Raw genomic sequence first — 17004 nt, 5'->3', positions numbered from 1 at the left:
TCTCCTATGTTCTCTCACTGCTTCCATTAAATGGAGCCTTCATGCGGCAAAACATTTTCTTTCTTTTGTTTTTCAGTAGCTGACAAAGCTTGATGCTAGGAGCCGACGCTCTAACACTTTGCTATGGCACAAAACGGCAGTTAAAATTAAACACCGCCAAAAGGGAGGAGTTGCAAACCAACCTGGCGCGCAAAGCTCAGCTCCAAACTTTGGTTTTGTTCTCATTCAGGGCGTCGCACTTAGTGCCCCCTTGTATCACAAAGCACGTGTTTCGTTGTCTAGTGAACAATACTGCCATCAATGGCATTACCATAACTGCGTATGGCCTACTGCGTTTACGTCTCTCTTATACGTTTCATATAACTTGATATCACCTCCAAATTAGCAGCCTACTCTGAATTTATCGGCCTTTGCCCACGTAAAATAAAGATGACGACACCAGTGATACGCCACATTCGTCGACACTAATTGAACCTTCGGCTGTGCCCTTCAGCTCAATTCTAGCGCCGTCTGACAACATTGAGAGACGTCAAAGTTTATCATTAAGATGTCAGTGGTCGCCGTCCGTAGCACCACTCAAGCCTTTAACAACGCAGACTCTGATACAAGAAAGTGTTAAATTGCAGGACTCGCAGCCGATGCAGACAATTGGCTCTGCGGACAACGCACATACGTTGTTGTGTGATGAGCGTTTTGGACTCAGTATTTTACTCAATAAATACTGCTGTTGACGATAAAGACGCGCAATTGTTCCTACTCCCACCAGCGTTGTTGTGCGTTACGCTTCTAAGCCGGCAGTTATAATGTCCCCAATTAAAGCCGAGGATTTGGCTGTCACATGTTACGCTTGATATGCTACACTTTAGAAAGGTTGTCTGAAGAATTAGGAAAGGCACGCAGCACACTAACAGTATGACGACCCTGAGACTTTTGAGAACCCTACACCTTCCTTTCTCCAAGACTGCAGCTGTCGACAAGATTTGTGGACAAGATTGCGGAAATGTTGCTGCAAGTCTTCTACAATGCGTTTTTTACACCAGCAGGAACCTATTGTCGCATGCAATACGCCCGCAAGAATTATTGCATGCCCTCTTTATTGCATAGTAAGGCGGTGGCGTCACCCGTCACGGTGGTTTAGTGGCTATGGTGTTGCGCCGCTAAGCCCGAGGTCGCGGGATCAAATCCCTACCGCGGCGGCCGCATTTCTATGGGGGCGAAAGGCAAAAATGCCAGTGTTCCGTGCATTGCGGGTAGGGGTTTGAAGATCCCCTGGTGGTCAAAATTATTCTGGAGTCCCCCACTACGGGGTGCCTCATAATCACATTGAGGTTTCGGCTCTTAAAACCCAAGAATTCAAATCAATTCAATTCAATACGGTGGCGAGACTTTTGAGAACCCTACACCTTCCTTTCTCCAAGACTGCAGCTGTCGACAAGATTTGTGGACAAGATTGCGGAAATGTTGCTGCAAGTCTTCTACAATGCGTTTTTTACACCAGCAGGAACCTATTGTCGCATGCAATACGCCCGCAAGAATTATTGCATGCCCTCTTTATTGCATAGTAAGGCGGTGGCGTCACCCGTCACGGTGGTTTAGTGGCTATGGTGTTGCGCCGCTAAGCCCGAGGTCGCGGGATCAAATCCCTACCGCGGCGGCCGCATTTCTATGGGGGCGAAAGGCAAAAATGCCAGTGTTCCGTGCATTGCGGGTAGGGGTTTGAAGATCCCCTGGTGGTCAAAATTATTCTGGAGTCCCCCACTACGGGGTGCCTCATAATCACATTGAGGTTTCGGCTCTTAAAACCCAAGAATTCAAATCAATTCAATTCAATACGGTGGCGTTGACCCTTCTTCAAGAAAGTGGACGTGGTACCTCCATATATGCGTAGCATTATATGGCGGTAGGCGTGGTGTGGTATGTGTTATACGTGGTAATAATGTGCAGAGAATTTATGCTGATGTAGCATGCGTTATTTGCGTATATAATGCGTTAGGAGTGCGAGCAGACAGGTGCATATATTTCCATTGCCGAACATAGGCAATCAGCGCCACACCGACCGCCATATATTGCTACGCACAGCTTCGGCAGTTCCCGTTCAGGGAGCCTCCACGGAATTTGTTTGGGCAATGCCCGGTGCGGCATAACGAACGCATTAATGCCGTCAAAGACAGCGGAGGAGGGACGGCTGCCCGTGCATGCGTAATTAATGCACGAGTGACGCATCCTCTCGTTTGATTCCTCTTTAGTCACCTTCCATCTTCATTGGTCGGGTGCTTACCAGGGTGTCCCATACTGCTTGTTAACCCCCTTTTGGTATTGACTTCAGCATTTCTGGTCTACGTTTAACGCCTCCTGACGACGCATGGCGCATGGGGAAAGGCAAAAGCGGAGGGGCTCGTAGAACGTTTAACGCCGGTATGCCTACTGGTATCGCGTACAATAGTTCGTTTGTCACTGTACTCTGGATGGCAGCTATCAACCACACACAGAATGGTATAAAACTGTGCATTCTCGTCCTGTATTGAGAAAGGGGTTTTCTGGCTTCCAATTATATTTCTCGACCTACTTGCCATGTAATGCCACGCATTAACAGGAGCGAAGTAGCACAATATGTGGTTCTACAATGATGCTGTGCATGAGCGCTGAGTTCAAAGAATGCCTAGTAAAAAAAGGTGAACATTGGTCGTCTTGAAAACATATCTCAGGCCAATTGTTTGCAAGGCTAGTCCATTTTTGCTCAACCGGTTGGCACTCCTAATGTAGTCCACTGCTTTATAGACTATTCAGTGAATCCTGACACTACTGTACTTTTCAACACCATTCACACTTCACGTGGCTGATTAACAGAGCCAAAAAGAGACCTTATTCAGATTGCGCCTCCTACGCTGAGCTGCTGGAGACTGCCTTTGGGGGTGTGCCACATTTTTGACTCCGTTTTTGAAAGGTCTTTTGCTTTCAGATGGAGTAAGAACATAACCCTTTCTGGGAACTCCAGGGATGAGTCTCGCACCCCAGTGGTGTACGGCAACCCTTTAAATAGAGTTGCATGTGAGACTTGCAGTTACTCCCACAAAAGCACTGGCCTTGATAGCACTGGCCTGAACTGCCTTGAAAGCATCAGCACTGGCCTTGATAAAGAGCTGCACGCAGTTTTATACAGAAGTTGGCAGGAAGCTCGAGAGAGGAAATGTTCAATGGTGCTTGAATAAGGGATACCTGAGGCTGAAGTCAACGTTTCTACAAGGCAAATGGTCTCCTGAAGGTCGACGAGTGCCTAGGTAGTTCTATAAACAGCGGTTTGTAGGAAGAAACGAGAGCCATTCGTGACGATTAACATATTAGGCCTGGTGGTCGATGACACATTGCTCATTCGAGTGAGAATCGTTGTGAACGGCTCCCCACATTTCCCTCAGGCTATGGTGTTAGGGAACGTAAACTCTAACCGCTACACTCGAGTCAGGCGCATATTTCTGCACGCCTCATTTCATCAGCGATAGGCCACGAGGTAAACCCCGTGCTTCGCATACCGCACTGATACGCAATGTAGGCTCGGGGAATTTTTCATTCCCAAAACGACAGTGGACGAACAGCGGAACGACGTGAGTCACGCCCATTCTTCACACGCCTGTGGAATTCTGCGCGCCTACGATTACCTTAACGCAACGCTTCAGTGGTGCTATTCAGTTACACCCGTTTCCCAGTACGCTGCAAAGCCGCAGTGAACGACGCGTAGAGGTCCCGCGAGAAAAGCAGGTTGCGAGGAACGCTGTCTGTCAGGCACGTCTTCAAATCCAGTGGCATGCAGTAGGGGTGCGCTGATTCGCTCCTCCTGTGCATGCGAGAACGTGATCGAGTGCTCGAGTTCTCCGTCAATAAGAATGTGGAAACGAAAAAACAATGCTTCGTTTTCTAAAGGCGTAGGGAAAGCAGCATGAATGCGCAGGTAGCCACCTTGATCGCTATGGCCGGCATCTGTGGCACGCACGGTGTTTTGTAAAGGAATACCGCAGCGAAGCCCCCTGGAATGCTTCGACGCAACTAGCGCCCCCTCGTGCAGTGTGGGAATTGCAACAGAACACGAGGTTCTTTTTCCGCTTGCGGTAGGCAGTGTCCAGTGTCGCACTCGGGCTGGGGGAGGGCAACGCGAAGGCGAGTGGGTGTCGGGTGCAAAGCATATTTTGGCAGGTAAGAACAACCCAGGTGTCCAACACTGCGCACGCAGTTAAGAGGCGGACAGCGCGCGGACAGTGCCAAAGACTTGGCGGTATAGCGGCGGTAGCGATCCTGGCCGTAGTGGCATCCTGACAGCTCCTGCTGGGGATCCCAAGATTGGCACCAGGAAAACAGTTCGAAGCACCACTCCATCTCTTGACAAAAAAGTTCTGTTTTTGGGTGGACACAGCACTCGTCAAAGTAAGTCTTGGCTCGCCTGCGTTACAGGAACAAACTGTATCAGTGTACCGTCATCATAAATTGAAGCGCGAACAAGTTGAGAGCGGCTAGCTTGCGCTGTTTCGTCTCCATGATCAGATATGTTTCTAAAAGTACAAAGAGCCAAGTCACCAAGTTTGCGTTTAGAACTACGCTAGGATTAGATACTGGCTACAGTGAAATTGCTCATCTAACTCTTGCCCATATTATGTGTAACCGATGTTCTTATTACTTCTTGTTCGAGGTTCAATTTAAGCTGATGGTACGTGAGTATTTTGTTTGTAGCGAGAGCCTTCTTGTTAGCCTAGGCGAGCGTTGTGTCAAGACAGCGCAGCATCGCTAGAATTGTTGAAAAAAGAAGCTGAATTATGTTGTTTTCTTTTTTAACTTTTGCAATACCATGGATTGCCACTGCTTTTCTCACATATTATATGTGTGGTGCATGCTTGATCAAAGTTTAACTCTAAGTAATCCCTGGTGTACATCTTGCAAAATCCTTAATTAAACACACTCACTCCACTGAAATCCAATATCAAGAATGAGGCTGACATATGGAGTAGCACGCTGTGGTATAAAGGTTATAAACAGGTATAAGGTGCCTCAGAAAGGCTGGCCAACGTTTCGATAGGAGGACCTCTATTCGTCAAAGGCGACCTCGTCATCCTCGGCTTATTAGTTTTAATAGGTTAGTCGAGTCACGTCACGTGCGGTTGCTGTCGGTGGTGGCTGGTTGTAAAGAGAGAGACTTCAAAGAGAATGAGCGCTGTCACGTAACATCTGTAAGCGTGGTTCCTGAGACGAGCGGACTAGAGCGAGAGAGCGGGAAGGCGGCGAGAAAAAAAAGGGAAAAAAGAAAAGATAAGGATACCAAGAGGGAAAAAGACATAAAAAAACAAGAAACAAAAAAGAAGTGCATATGAAGGTGTTGCGGTAGCGAGAGGTTAGGGAGCATTCAGGGGTTTCGTTGGGGGCATGCTTTTGTGGCTTTAGAAGAGCCGGTCAGCCGGTCATTGGGAAAGTAACAAAAGAAGGACCAAAAAAAGAGATCACTTGAAAGAATGGCTTGAGTAGCGTAGCCGCAATGCGTCGAGTAATTTTGAAGGAGTTAAGATAGCGACAAGGAGTCTGGGATGCAGTGCATGAAGTAGTTGGAAGGCAGTGCCTTGGTCTTTTAATGGACGTTAGCCCCAATAGCTATACCTAGGCATTGTCACGACGGCCACGTTGCGTGCTAATTGCTCTTTAATACTTCTAAAGATGAGTCTGTGACTCTCTCAGACGTAAATGGGACGTTCAAGATTAACAAACACTACTAAAAGTGGCATATCTTGAAAACTATTTGGCAAGAGCAGCAAAATGTGTCACGTGGTCGTGGAGTCAGCAGACAGACAGACGTTAGTGTGAATCGTTCATATAAAGTCAGTATGTCAAAGAGAACTTTCATGAAGTGTTGAACATGTTTAGCCTGGTTAGCTGGATGGTCCTCAGCGAAATGGCGCTACCCACACTTGGGGATCGGCCATTAATCTGGCAGTACCATTTTTTTAAGTAAACATATATCATTCGAAGAGAACAAAGTAAAACAATATTAGCAACTGAATAAATTGAAATTTATTGTGGCATTATACAGATAGTAAGGTAACGGTAAATAAATGATAAAAATAACCTAACCACAATAAATAAAAGAAAATTTTACAATTAGCCGTTCCGCACTTTTACCCATCTCTAGCTTCGCGCTGCATTTGCCTGCAAATGCAAGAGGTTCTGTCATCCCGAACAGCTGGGGAAAAACCAAGGGTTCTGCTTGTGCAGCCAGTTTCGCCCTCTAGATTATGTCGAAATAACTATAAATGGAAATATTACAGCTAATCTGATCCCTGTACATAACATCAAATTGAAAAATGTTTACAAACACTACGTTATGAGGACAGGCAGCTGCGCAGGTGGATTAAGGCATAAACAAACATCGTAGCACTGACTCTACACCTGTCTTGAATCAATATTTACAAAAATGCATCAACCATAAAATGCCTTCCGTAATTATTACGCACTTATAAATATTTGCTTCTTACGGAAGCAAGAAGGATCGAATTAAGATCGTTCTAAATAAAACAAAGATGTGGTCAAAGATTTCACGACCAATGTGTCGGCGGCAACATGATGATGAGAGATCGATGAGCCTCACTGAGCTATTCAAGAAAATTGTCGATGTTGGTGTCAGGTCACGCACCTACTTCTTCAGGCGTCCGGTGGGCATGATTTTCTCAATGTTTACATAGAAAATTTTGCCATTACACTCTGGTCCAGCGACCCAAGAAGCCGTCAAAATGGCATTGCGATATTGCAGATGACAACACCACTCTTCTAATTTTTTCTGACCTGCTAGCAAGGACCCATATGCTCCTCGCTACGATGGCCATCTTATTCGCCATGACTAAATCCAGAGCGCCTGAAGCCGGTCGGTTGCTAAGTTTTCTCAAATGTTCAGTGTTAGCAAGGAAGAAAATGCGGGCGCTTACATTACCGGTAGTTTTACTACAGTGAAAATTTTTGCAATCATCAATGTGAAAATTGCTATATTTATCATTTTAATTGATTATTTTGTTTATTGTTCCGGTGTGATGCAAGCTATTAGGTGTCATCTCCGCTATTCGGCAATCTACATCGTATTATGCAGTTCATAATGTAGTATCATATCGTTTAGGTGCTGCCAGCATTGTTAAAGGGATGTTGATGCTTGTCAAGCCATCAGTGAACCATTCTTTCTTTGCGAATTTGAGTTTCTCTCTTTCAGAAAACTTAAATAAACTGATTCAATTGACTGACTAGCAGTAATACTTGATATGAGACAATCGCATCACTTGGAGACAAACAGCACGATGACGGAGCTGTGCTCAGGTTCGTCCCTTCCCAGTCTAAGCAATCTCTCTCAAGTCACCGTCAAGCTTTTCCCATAGGTTATAGAAAGCCGGCGGAATAATTAGCTGTACCCGAAGCATTTAAATGAACCAAGAACATTGCATCGTTGCTTTCTTGTTAGAGTGCGCGAGAAGAGCTAGCAATACGGGTGCCTATACTGGCAAGCGGTGCGAATGGGGGAGTTACAACTCGGCCTATTGATATTCACGCTAAGTGCCGGCTCAGCAAAAAATCGCTGCTCTCTGGTGAGCGTCGAAGGTGAGCGATTATTTGTTCCCCACCTCGTTGCAGCTGCCCCCGGACAACAGTGGCGGTCGTCGCCCGAACAGCCAGACGGGGTTCGAAACCTGCATCGCGTGGTCTTGACCGCCTGTGACCTCCAGGTCGGTGGCGCTGTCCCGCTGGGCCGCCCGCAGCGTCTAACAACGTCTGTCGGAGAAAAAAAAAAGAAACCGCAGAAGAAGTTGCCGGTCGGAAACGTCCCTATATAATACAGGGGTGCCTCACAGCCTGCAGTCAATTGCTGTGCATCTTCGCTCCAGTCACGAGGGTTACAGCTCTCGTTGAGTCTGCTTTCCCGGTTCCCGATCGCAAGAGAGTTCGGGGACCCTTTCCTTTCGCTCAACTGTCCAGCCTTCACCAGTAGCTTCAGCGACCAGCACCAAGGTAGACATTGTCCTTACTATTAGCATAAAGTAAACTTCTGTGTATGCTATTTACTCTTCCCAAGTTAGTTCAATACTACAACGCATGCACGTGGTTATGGTCAGAGGCTGGAGACAAGCGGAGACACAATTCTGTGCGAATGCTTTCTTGTGGCATGTCACACGATTCGTATTCTAGAAACTTTTCATAGTAACTTCAACTTACGCTGCCTAAACTGTTGCTATATACCACGTGACCACGATGCACTTTCTTCTATCTTACGAGGTCTCTGGTACTGATTAGTCAAGCCTTGCGTATTATCAGAAAACATCACTGGCATTGACTTCTCTGGCAGCCGGGTTATCAGCGTCTGGAAAGCCTGTAACTAAGCACAGCAAGCCAGAGCAAAACATACCACCATGTTTATCTTTACTTAAAAAATTCCATATTTGGAGACAGATGGATGACTTAAAAGGAGTGTGTCCTGCGGGCTTGCATTTCCTACAGAATCTTTACTGAACCACCATTCCTGCTTTATTGAAAATTTCGCTCAAGTTTCACACATTTAGCTCTTTGAAGTAATGATGCCCTCTTCGTTTTCTGAGGGAAGCTCTGATTTAAATGACGAGCGTGCGCTCTTGCATGCAGATGCGACTGCTCTTCACGGCTGTTGTATTCGTCGCGGCCCTGGCAACCAGCTACGCCGTCGAGATCGATCTCCACAAGCCGGTGCAAATCTGCTCGGCACAGATGCTGGTCGACGTTGTGAACAACGTCTGCCAGACGCCGCTAACGGCCGCTCGACGTCGCAGGAGGAGCATCCGCGGTGAGACAGAGCTTACTAACTATGCTGAAATGCGCTTATCCTCTCTCCATCTTTTCGCAAACGTTGGCATGTTTTAGCGTGACATGCGCACATTACGGTTTCCGTACTTCAGAAAAAAAATGAAGTCTAGTTAAGCATGAAAGCTTCCGACTGCCCGCTATAGGCTGGGGAAAGCGGGAATACTGTAAGCTGTAGTGTAGTTCATATCCATGATGTACGTGGGCAACAGTGCAATAGAAGTATGAAAGAGAGAGGAAGGAAAGGGCAAGATCCATACGTGCGCGGGTGCGGAAGGGTCACACAGTGAAAGCCGTTCTTCCAGGTCAGTCGTATTGGAAAAGAACCAAACAGCCTTGATCGCGTTGTAGGCCTACCAACGAGGAAGTCAGCGTTCAAGCATCACCAAAACAGGCATTGGAAGATTAACAGGGTCGCGATCGGAGACCGTTGTTTGATACGCGCGTTCAGTTTGCGTTCAGTTTCGGCTCACGCGACTGGCCCAGGCCGTGCCAACGTCGTAAGCCGCGCCCGTTGGCTCGGCTTATAGGCAAATCGAGTGAGGCGTAACCAAACGCAAACTGAACGCGCGTTTCGAACAACGATTTCCGAACGCGCCCCAGGTTTCCACGCCGACCCCACGTTACGCACGACGTTGAGGTCTACCTTGACCCTCAAGCAAGAATGAGACATAAGAGACATGGGCGTAATACCGCCAACCACACTCTTCGGCCAATACTTCTTAATCAGTGGCCCGAGCTGCACACTCCTTGGCTCGGATTGCCATCGCGTTTGGTCCTTCTTGTGCGATTGTTAGTGCAGTTTGTCTAAATGCGAATAATTTTGTTATGTCCTCGCATTTGCAACCTCATAAAACCCTTTTCACCCAGCATTACAGGGACATCTTTCCAAGTGGTAAGGTTGTCATGGCCCTACCAAATGTTCGTCGACAAACGCGCCCCGTGTGGATATCATACATCACAGGAAGAACCTGCAGTGAGATCACCGCGAGCTAAATACTGACGTGATTTCACTGACTAGTTGCCTCCGAGATGAAAACTTCGTTTGTGCATCGTCTGCTTCATGGTTGTAATTAATTAAGGTGGGAAGGTGCTGTGGCGGTACAAATCTGATACTGCAGCAGTAGTTCCGCACTGGTTTCACATGACCCCACAGGCCCGATTTAAAGTACTCAACCCTGTTTCTTTTTCTTTTCTGGTTTCATGCAGACTCTGAGGAGGTGATTGATGGCGTCACGCGCATGGTGAGAAACACAAGGCCGTCCATGCAGAAGCACTCAATGAAAATGTGTAAGTTGAGCAAATTTTCTTCATATAATCCTCAAACTGAAGCCCACTGCCGGCTGCCACAAAAATAAATAAAATTATGTCAGGATTCATTGATTTATTGACAAAATGATCAATTGATTTCAGCGCGCACACTGGTGCGGGATTTTGCTAACGTCTGCTGCTACACGCCGTGCCTACCGTCCCGTTTCCTTGATATCTGCTGACCGAACTGGGCCTAACACTATGGGTAAGTGGCCTTGCAACTCTAGCTGCATATAATGGAGTACGCCTCATCCATCTGGGACCCGCACCTCGAAACCCTTATTCAATCACTTGAACTAATCCAAATCAATGTAGCGCGTTTCATTTATAGCAATTATAGCCTGCACATCAAGCGTAACTGCCATGAAAAATGCTTCGCTACTTGCTCCTCTCTCAGTCCGACGTAAGTGCTTTGGCCTTGCTCTATTTCATAAACTATATTTCCACGATTCCCACATGCACGATAATCTTATATCATCTCCAACCTACATTTGCTCTCGTACTGATCATAGCCATAAGGCTGGAATAATTCAGCGCCACACCAGAACCTGTCAGGGATCTTTTACTCCTAGGACCTCTCAGGAATACAACCACCTTCCCGGCGCAGTTGTCGCAATTTAGGACAACTCAAAGTTTCCTTCTGCCCTGTCAGATATCATTAATCCCGGATACAATTAACTAATCGATTTTGCTGTAATAAACATCCACCTTTTGCTGCTTTGTTGTTTACTCACGTATATGTTTCTTACCCACTCCCCTCTGTAATACTTCGGTCTTGAGGTACAATAACAATAAATAAATGCAGTGCACATACTAGCGTTTACATATACGAAACTGTCAAAGAATGTAGATAAGCGCAACAAAGTTAGAACTCACCTCTCCGTATATGTGCTAAACCGTGATGCGCTGCAGTGGACGATGTTTCTGTGCCGGAGAATGCTTATATCCGAGGTAAAACAGCGAGAGGATAAGTTTTCTCAAAATAAATACCTTCGCGGACGTATTCTGCTTGCTTTAGTTCAACAAGGCGTCACACACAGATGCCAGCATGACGATCTTCAAGTATATGATCTTTCCAGCTTACCGGAGCAGCTCTACGCTATACCATAACGAGGGATATACGTACACACGCTTGTGTCCCAATATATAACAAATTTGTTTAACCCAATGAAACGAATGCTTAGCGTACCTGAAAGGCAAAAAATAAGGAATCAACGAGCAATGCCAGGTGTATTTCTATGTTGCATTTTAATGTCCATGGGGACACGCGGTTTATACTGCTTCATCATCATACGCCTATTTGCGGTCCACTGGGAGACGAAGGGTTCCCTTATCCGGCTAATTCTATTAAAAAGCTTCTTCTGTAACAGCTGTCGTCGTGCTTGTTGTCCCTGTACCTGTTTAGTCAGGCGATCGCTGGTGACAACTTCAGTCAAGCAGCCACCGCATCAGTGCTGTACTGATTACAAACAAAACCTCGCGAAATGCCGACATCTGAGGGCCTTCTTTGGACATTCAGTGCCCTCCAGGACACGTGTGAGGATTTGAAGCGCCCTCCGTGGAAACTCGTAGCAAGCACGTTGTGCGCGTTGTGCACGTGTGCCGCGTGACCGTCAAATGTACATGACTACGCTAGGGTACTTAACGCGAAGACTGAAGGAACCTCTTACGTTCGCACGTCGAGATATTGAAATTACGTTTTACTAGCAGTTTCTTAGGCTGGCGTCTTCCCAGGAGGTTTCGACACGTTTCCAAAATAGTGCATTTGAGAGTGCCACGTGCTCATTTTTATGGCGAAGTTTTCTTAATGATGTGGCCACCAGTTTAGATGCTGTGGTCAGTGATGGTGGCTGCGTTGTGGAGAGAAGGGTGCGAGCAATGGAGAGGGCGGGTAGGTGCCAAGTCGTTTGTAGGCGCAAGCGATGACGTCGTCAAGCCACGATGACGACGGAGTTGACGCGAACGCTTTGCTTCCACTCCTTCCCGGTGCGCGCGGGACCTGCATGATTGATTTTGCCATGCTCTTCAGGTCAGTTCTAATTCTTGCCTCACCCGCCGTGGTTGCTCAGTGGCTATGGTGTTGGGCTGCTGAGCACAAGGTCGCGGGATCGAATCCCGGCCATGGCGGCCGCATTTCGATGGGGGCGAAATGCGAAAACACCCGTGTGCTTAGATTTAGGTGTACGTTAAAGAACCCCAGGTGGTCAAAATTTCCGGAGTCCCCCACTACGGCGTGCCTCATAATCAGAAAGTGGTTTTGGCACGTAAAACCCCATAATTTAATTTTAAATTCTTGCCTCATTTTGCCTTCTCTCCCTGCAGATACTTGCGAAAAGCACAAGGAACCTGGCAACGTAACCTTATGGCACCTGTCGTCCAGAGCACAGCGTTCTGGCTACAGTTCAAATGCACAATCGACACAGACGTCTTGTGATAGCACTGCGAAACGGGAGCACTTTTTAGCAGTTATTTTATTTTGTGATGTATATAGAGAAGGCTACACATGTACCACACAACTTATACTACTGTGTCGATGGGCCGGGACAATGCAATGTTCGTGTATTTAGTTTTATATGTATTGATAGTTTTATCGTCGTTTGTTTAAATGTGCCTATCTTGTGTGCTCATAATTTATATTCTTTTTTACATCGATGGTTCTTGTCGTTGTCATTTCCCGGGAAATAAAAGGTACAACATTCATCTCGGCCGTTTCTGCTTTCCTTTTTCTTTATGTTATCGGGCTAAAAGAAGTTCCAATGAAAGCGGCATAATGCAAGCTTTCAAACACACCATGATTCTGCATTGAGCGTGCCCTATTTACCCTAATTCATATATCCATACTTGCTTCATCTCTTTTAGCATAGCATTTGCTGTGCTAAAAGATTACAGAAGCGCCTTTCTGGCATGATTACATAAGCGGCTATGGCGAGATTACATAGGCGGCTCTCAGCGGTTCTGATGGTTCAGCATACATTTCAGAGCCCATAGTGCCTGCCTGCCTGCTCCGATCGTGATTGGCACTTGCTACTCACTCTCCGGCGTGACAGAAAAGAAAAATAGTGGATAATGTCAGCTTTCTCTCAGTCACATCTCACGCTGAGGTCGAAGTATTGGCAACATGTTGTCGTTGTTATTGAGATTCACTGTTTCCTTCGACCCTACTAGGCCTAAAAAAGCCCCACTGAGCCGCGAGAGTATTTCGATTTTTGCCAACCAGATCACGTCAAAGTGGTCAGCGTTGATATATCAATTATTTTTCTCGCCTTGCGCAGCGGTGCGCCGAATTTTGTATTGGTGTTGCTGAATCTCACACGCCATTCCGGTAAACTTGCTGGATGGTAGCAAGAAATGCTGAGGACCGGATAGACTTCGCGCAGGCTTACTGCTGGCAGACAGTGTTAGAGAGCTTTAGTAGGGCCGTATTACGGTGCCGTAAGTGCGGTATTCGGTACGGTATTGCCGCTCCGTACTAACCTACCGCGATGACCGAGTACGTTTTAGCTGCGTGAGCCACTCGATGCGTACGGCAATGTGATTATGATGATAGTGGGTAACATTGGGGCCTTGCAGAATACATAAACTATGTGCTGAGCACAAAATATTCATTTTTGGCGAATACTAGAAAGGTTTAGCTTGTCCACATACACATTGTTCTTTACGGAAGTGCCGGGTTATAGTAAACGTAAACGCCAGTCACAAGGCCGGTAGCGCCCTCTTGTGATAATTTTCCTGCAACATGTAAAACATACTTTTGTTACATAGGTGTTTTTGTCTAAGCAATATATAAAAATAGGAGTATTTGTTGTCAGTTGCACCGCTGGCGGCACTTTACACGAGCAGACAAGTAGACTATAGTTATTTACTGCAATAAAAACTCTGCCTTCCCTCTAAGTGAACTCTGCGTCACTAGATGGCGCCACCAACCTGAAGCGTTCTTGTGCCACTTTTTATTTTCTGTTTTTCTTTTGGATGATTCTCGCTTTTCTTAATATTGTTATTTTCTCATTCGGCCAGAGTATATTAATCACCTGTTATAGGGGTACGGCCACAAGTTCAGTTCGGCCGAAGTTTCCTACCGGTTAGAAGGGCTGTCTTACTGGCTCCTACTTCGTCGTGTAGCAGCAGGTGAATTAATGTGCATTCGTGCCTTGTTCCTATCACGGTGAAAAACGCACGCGAGACTTGAACCTGCACGGCGTGGGCTCTGTGGCCCACACCAGCGTCTCACTGTTTAGGCTTGGTGCAGCTCGGCTCGCGAAACCCGGTGCCAGTCGAGCCTTACCGACTCCTTACCGTCTAGTTTGCCGTACGGAAAGACATTCCGTACGGTAAAGATCGCGCATGCGCTGTCCTCTACCGGTAAGGTGCTACCGCACTTACCGTACGGTAACTTGGCACTGCTAAAACCGACGGTAGGACGATAACGCTATCGCAGCGCGAGTTGCCGTCAAGGGGAAGGTGTTTCCGAGTCCCATTCTCACTGAAGACGGGACCCCGGCAGATAGGTCGAAGTTCCAAGTTTCTGCCGCCGCACAGGAGACGCAGCTCCGGTCCCGTGACAAACTGGCCCATCAGAAAATTCCCGTGCTCTGCCAACAGTTACCGAGACCTCTCGAATCACCCTCATGCTCTCTCGAACTACTGCGCAAGCTGGTCGCCAGTCGCACGTAGCAGCCGGTGCTTCAACAGGTTGGCGGTTCAGTAAGTTTAACCAATTGCTTCTATCTTCAACGACCTTCACGATAAATGTATACAGAGAGCAAGAAGGGACGAGTTCAAGGCAGATAAACGGACGTCCCCGACCAAGCATGAAGGGAAGACCCAACTCGCCCGACTTGCTGTTCTACTTCAACGACCTTAAAACTTCTTCAGACCAGCTACCTCCTTTGCACGCTATTTTAGGAGAGGCCGCATGATTTTTAAGGATCTTTTTATTGCCGTGATCGTGGTGACGGGACGTAAAACGTAAGTTACCAAACGCACCCTGAAATGAGAGCACTTGTGGCATGGTTCGCCAGTTCTCTTCGTGATTCGTGCCAGAACGAGCATACGTATACTTCTTTGCGTTGCGGCCGCTATAGCTCTATTCTATATGCGCAAAAAATTCTTTCCCAGATTATTCTCTGAAGAACCTACGCCACTAAGAGCTCACCAACAGACAATAGACGTGAATGCGTAAGATGGTCAGAACAAAGGGATGGGGAACGCCTGTACATGATTGAAAAAAAAAAAAAAAAAAAAAAACTCGTGCCTTTCACTCCTTCGAAATAGACCACGCACATGGGCTGAAATGACGGAACGAAAACAATGGCGTTTGAGCCAGGATTTCCATCAAGCACTCAATAATCGGCGGTTGTCGTTTCTTTGCTGCTTCAATATCTCACCGCCTACTACGTCCTCTATTTCATTGCAAGGAACCAGCGCCTCAAAGCCCGAAGTCCTACTCGATCACAAGCGTCTCGGAAAACAATGGTATCAGAGTTCGTAAATACCACCGCTACGTATTTAAATAATCACACCCCAACAAACACAAAATGCATCTCGGTTTTCATCCCTTTCCCACTCTCCAGTCATAGTTTCACGTCAGTGATCGCATGCACATCGACAAAAATATATGCTTTCCAATAAAAAGATAATCTTTCTCTCACGCATGTTCGTGTTGAACATTGCATTTCTTTCTTTTTTAGGTCCTTTTTTGTATTTTTCTTGTTTTTCTTTTTTTTTTTATTGCGCATAGCTTTTTTTTTTGCGTGAAACCTACAGAGCGTTATTCGCCATGGCTGCTGGTTTGGTGGGTGCTGCTACTTCCTTGTCAAACGCTCGCACGCCGCCCGACCCTACCATATTTACTGTCCTTATAGGTGGCCACGCTGCTGGCCTTGTTTTCCACGGAATTACTCAGTGATAAAACAAATCATACTTAAGTATTTTTATTGCAGCAAGTATACGTCATCGAGAGGCAATTCCGTTTAAGAAAGCAAGCCTCCATAACTTTTGTATACGTACTTTCCTAAACATTCGACCACAATGACACGTATATTTGTATCGTTCCAACGCCAACCACCTCTGTGACGTCATCGCCGCGTTTTGGTTTTGATGATGATGATGATGATTTCCATACTTTCCATAAAATGAATAAGAAATCAAGAAGTACAAAGCAAATAGAAATGCAAAGAGTGTGTGTGCGTTCGTGTGTATGTCTCAGGCATACAAGTTCACGCGAAAAAGGTGCAGTTTGATTCCCAGCTTCTGTATTTGCCGGAAGAGCTGGAAGCATCACTGCCTATTTATCCACACTTTCTTATGCAACTTTTTCTTCTTGAGTGATATGTAAATTGCAAGGAAACGTGGTCCCTGTATAGTGAAGATGAGCGCGGCCTTACTTCTTATATCGATATTGCTATTGGTATTGCATGTGGGAGCAGCTTACGCAATATATACAGTCTAACGACAGCGAATTACTGAACGAGCCACTAGTGCGTTACCGATATTCAGGTGTTAATTGACCTGCCAGATTACAAGTGCTAGGAAAATTTGTTTTCATTGTTTCATGAAGACTCTGCGCATGATCGCATTCATAATGTATTTATTTATTTATTTAGTTAGTTAGTTAGTTAGTTAATCATTCATTCATTTACCTCTTTACTTAGTTTTTTAATTAGTCTTACGCGACGGTTGTTTGCGGAAACGCACAGTATTGCATCGGGATATTAAATTTTCTCAGCCGGTCCGCAAATGTTGCCATGTCCCGTGGTATAGGCGAGCTCGGACAGCTCCACTTATATCTCCTGAAAGCGGACTCTTCTACGTCAATGCCTCGAATGAAGTAACTCACCGATGTCAAGTCATTTAAAT

General features: G+C 46.3%; 1 protein-coding gene across 1 annotated transcript; it reads left to right on the top strand.

Annotated features, from left to right (window-relative positions):
* The first annotated feature begins 6926 nt into the window (after nucleotides 1-6926).
* LOC126546121 (uncharacterized) lies at nucleotides 6927-12849 on the top strand. The gene is made up of 5 exons (XM_050194215.3): nucleotides 6927-8016; nucleotides 8644-8821; nucleotides 10048-10128; nucleotides 10252-10354; nucleotides 12472-12849. The coding sequence occupies exons 2-4, from the start codon at nucleotides 8644-8646 to the stop codon at nucleotides 10329-10331; spliced, it is 339 nt and encodes a 112-aa protein (XP_050050172.1). The 5' UTR covers nucleotides 6927-8016; the 3' UTR covers nucleotides 10332-10354; nucleotides 12472-12849.
* The last annotated feature ends 4155 nt before the right edge of the window (nucleotides 12850-17004 follow it).

This window comes from Dermacentor andersoni, chromosome 10, assembly GCF_023375885.2.
Source record: "Dermacentor andersoni chromosome 10, qqDerAnde1_hic_scaffold, whole genome shotgun sequence".
Classification (NCBI taxonomy): Eukaryota; Metazoa; Arthropoda; class Arachnida; order Ixodida; family Ixodidae; genus Dermacentor; species Dermacentor andersoni.
The sequence above is the reverse complement of the archived record's forward strand: the minus strand, read 5'-3'. Positions and strand labels throughout refer to the sequence as shown.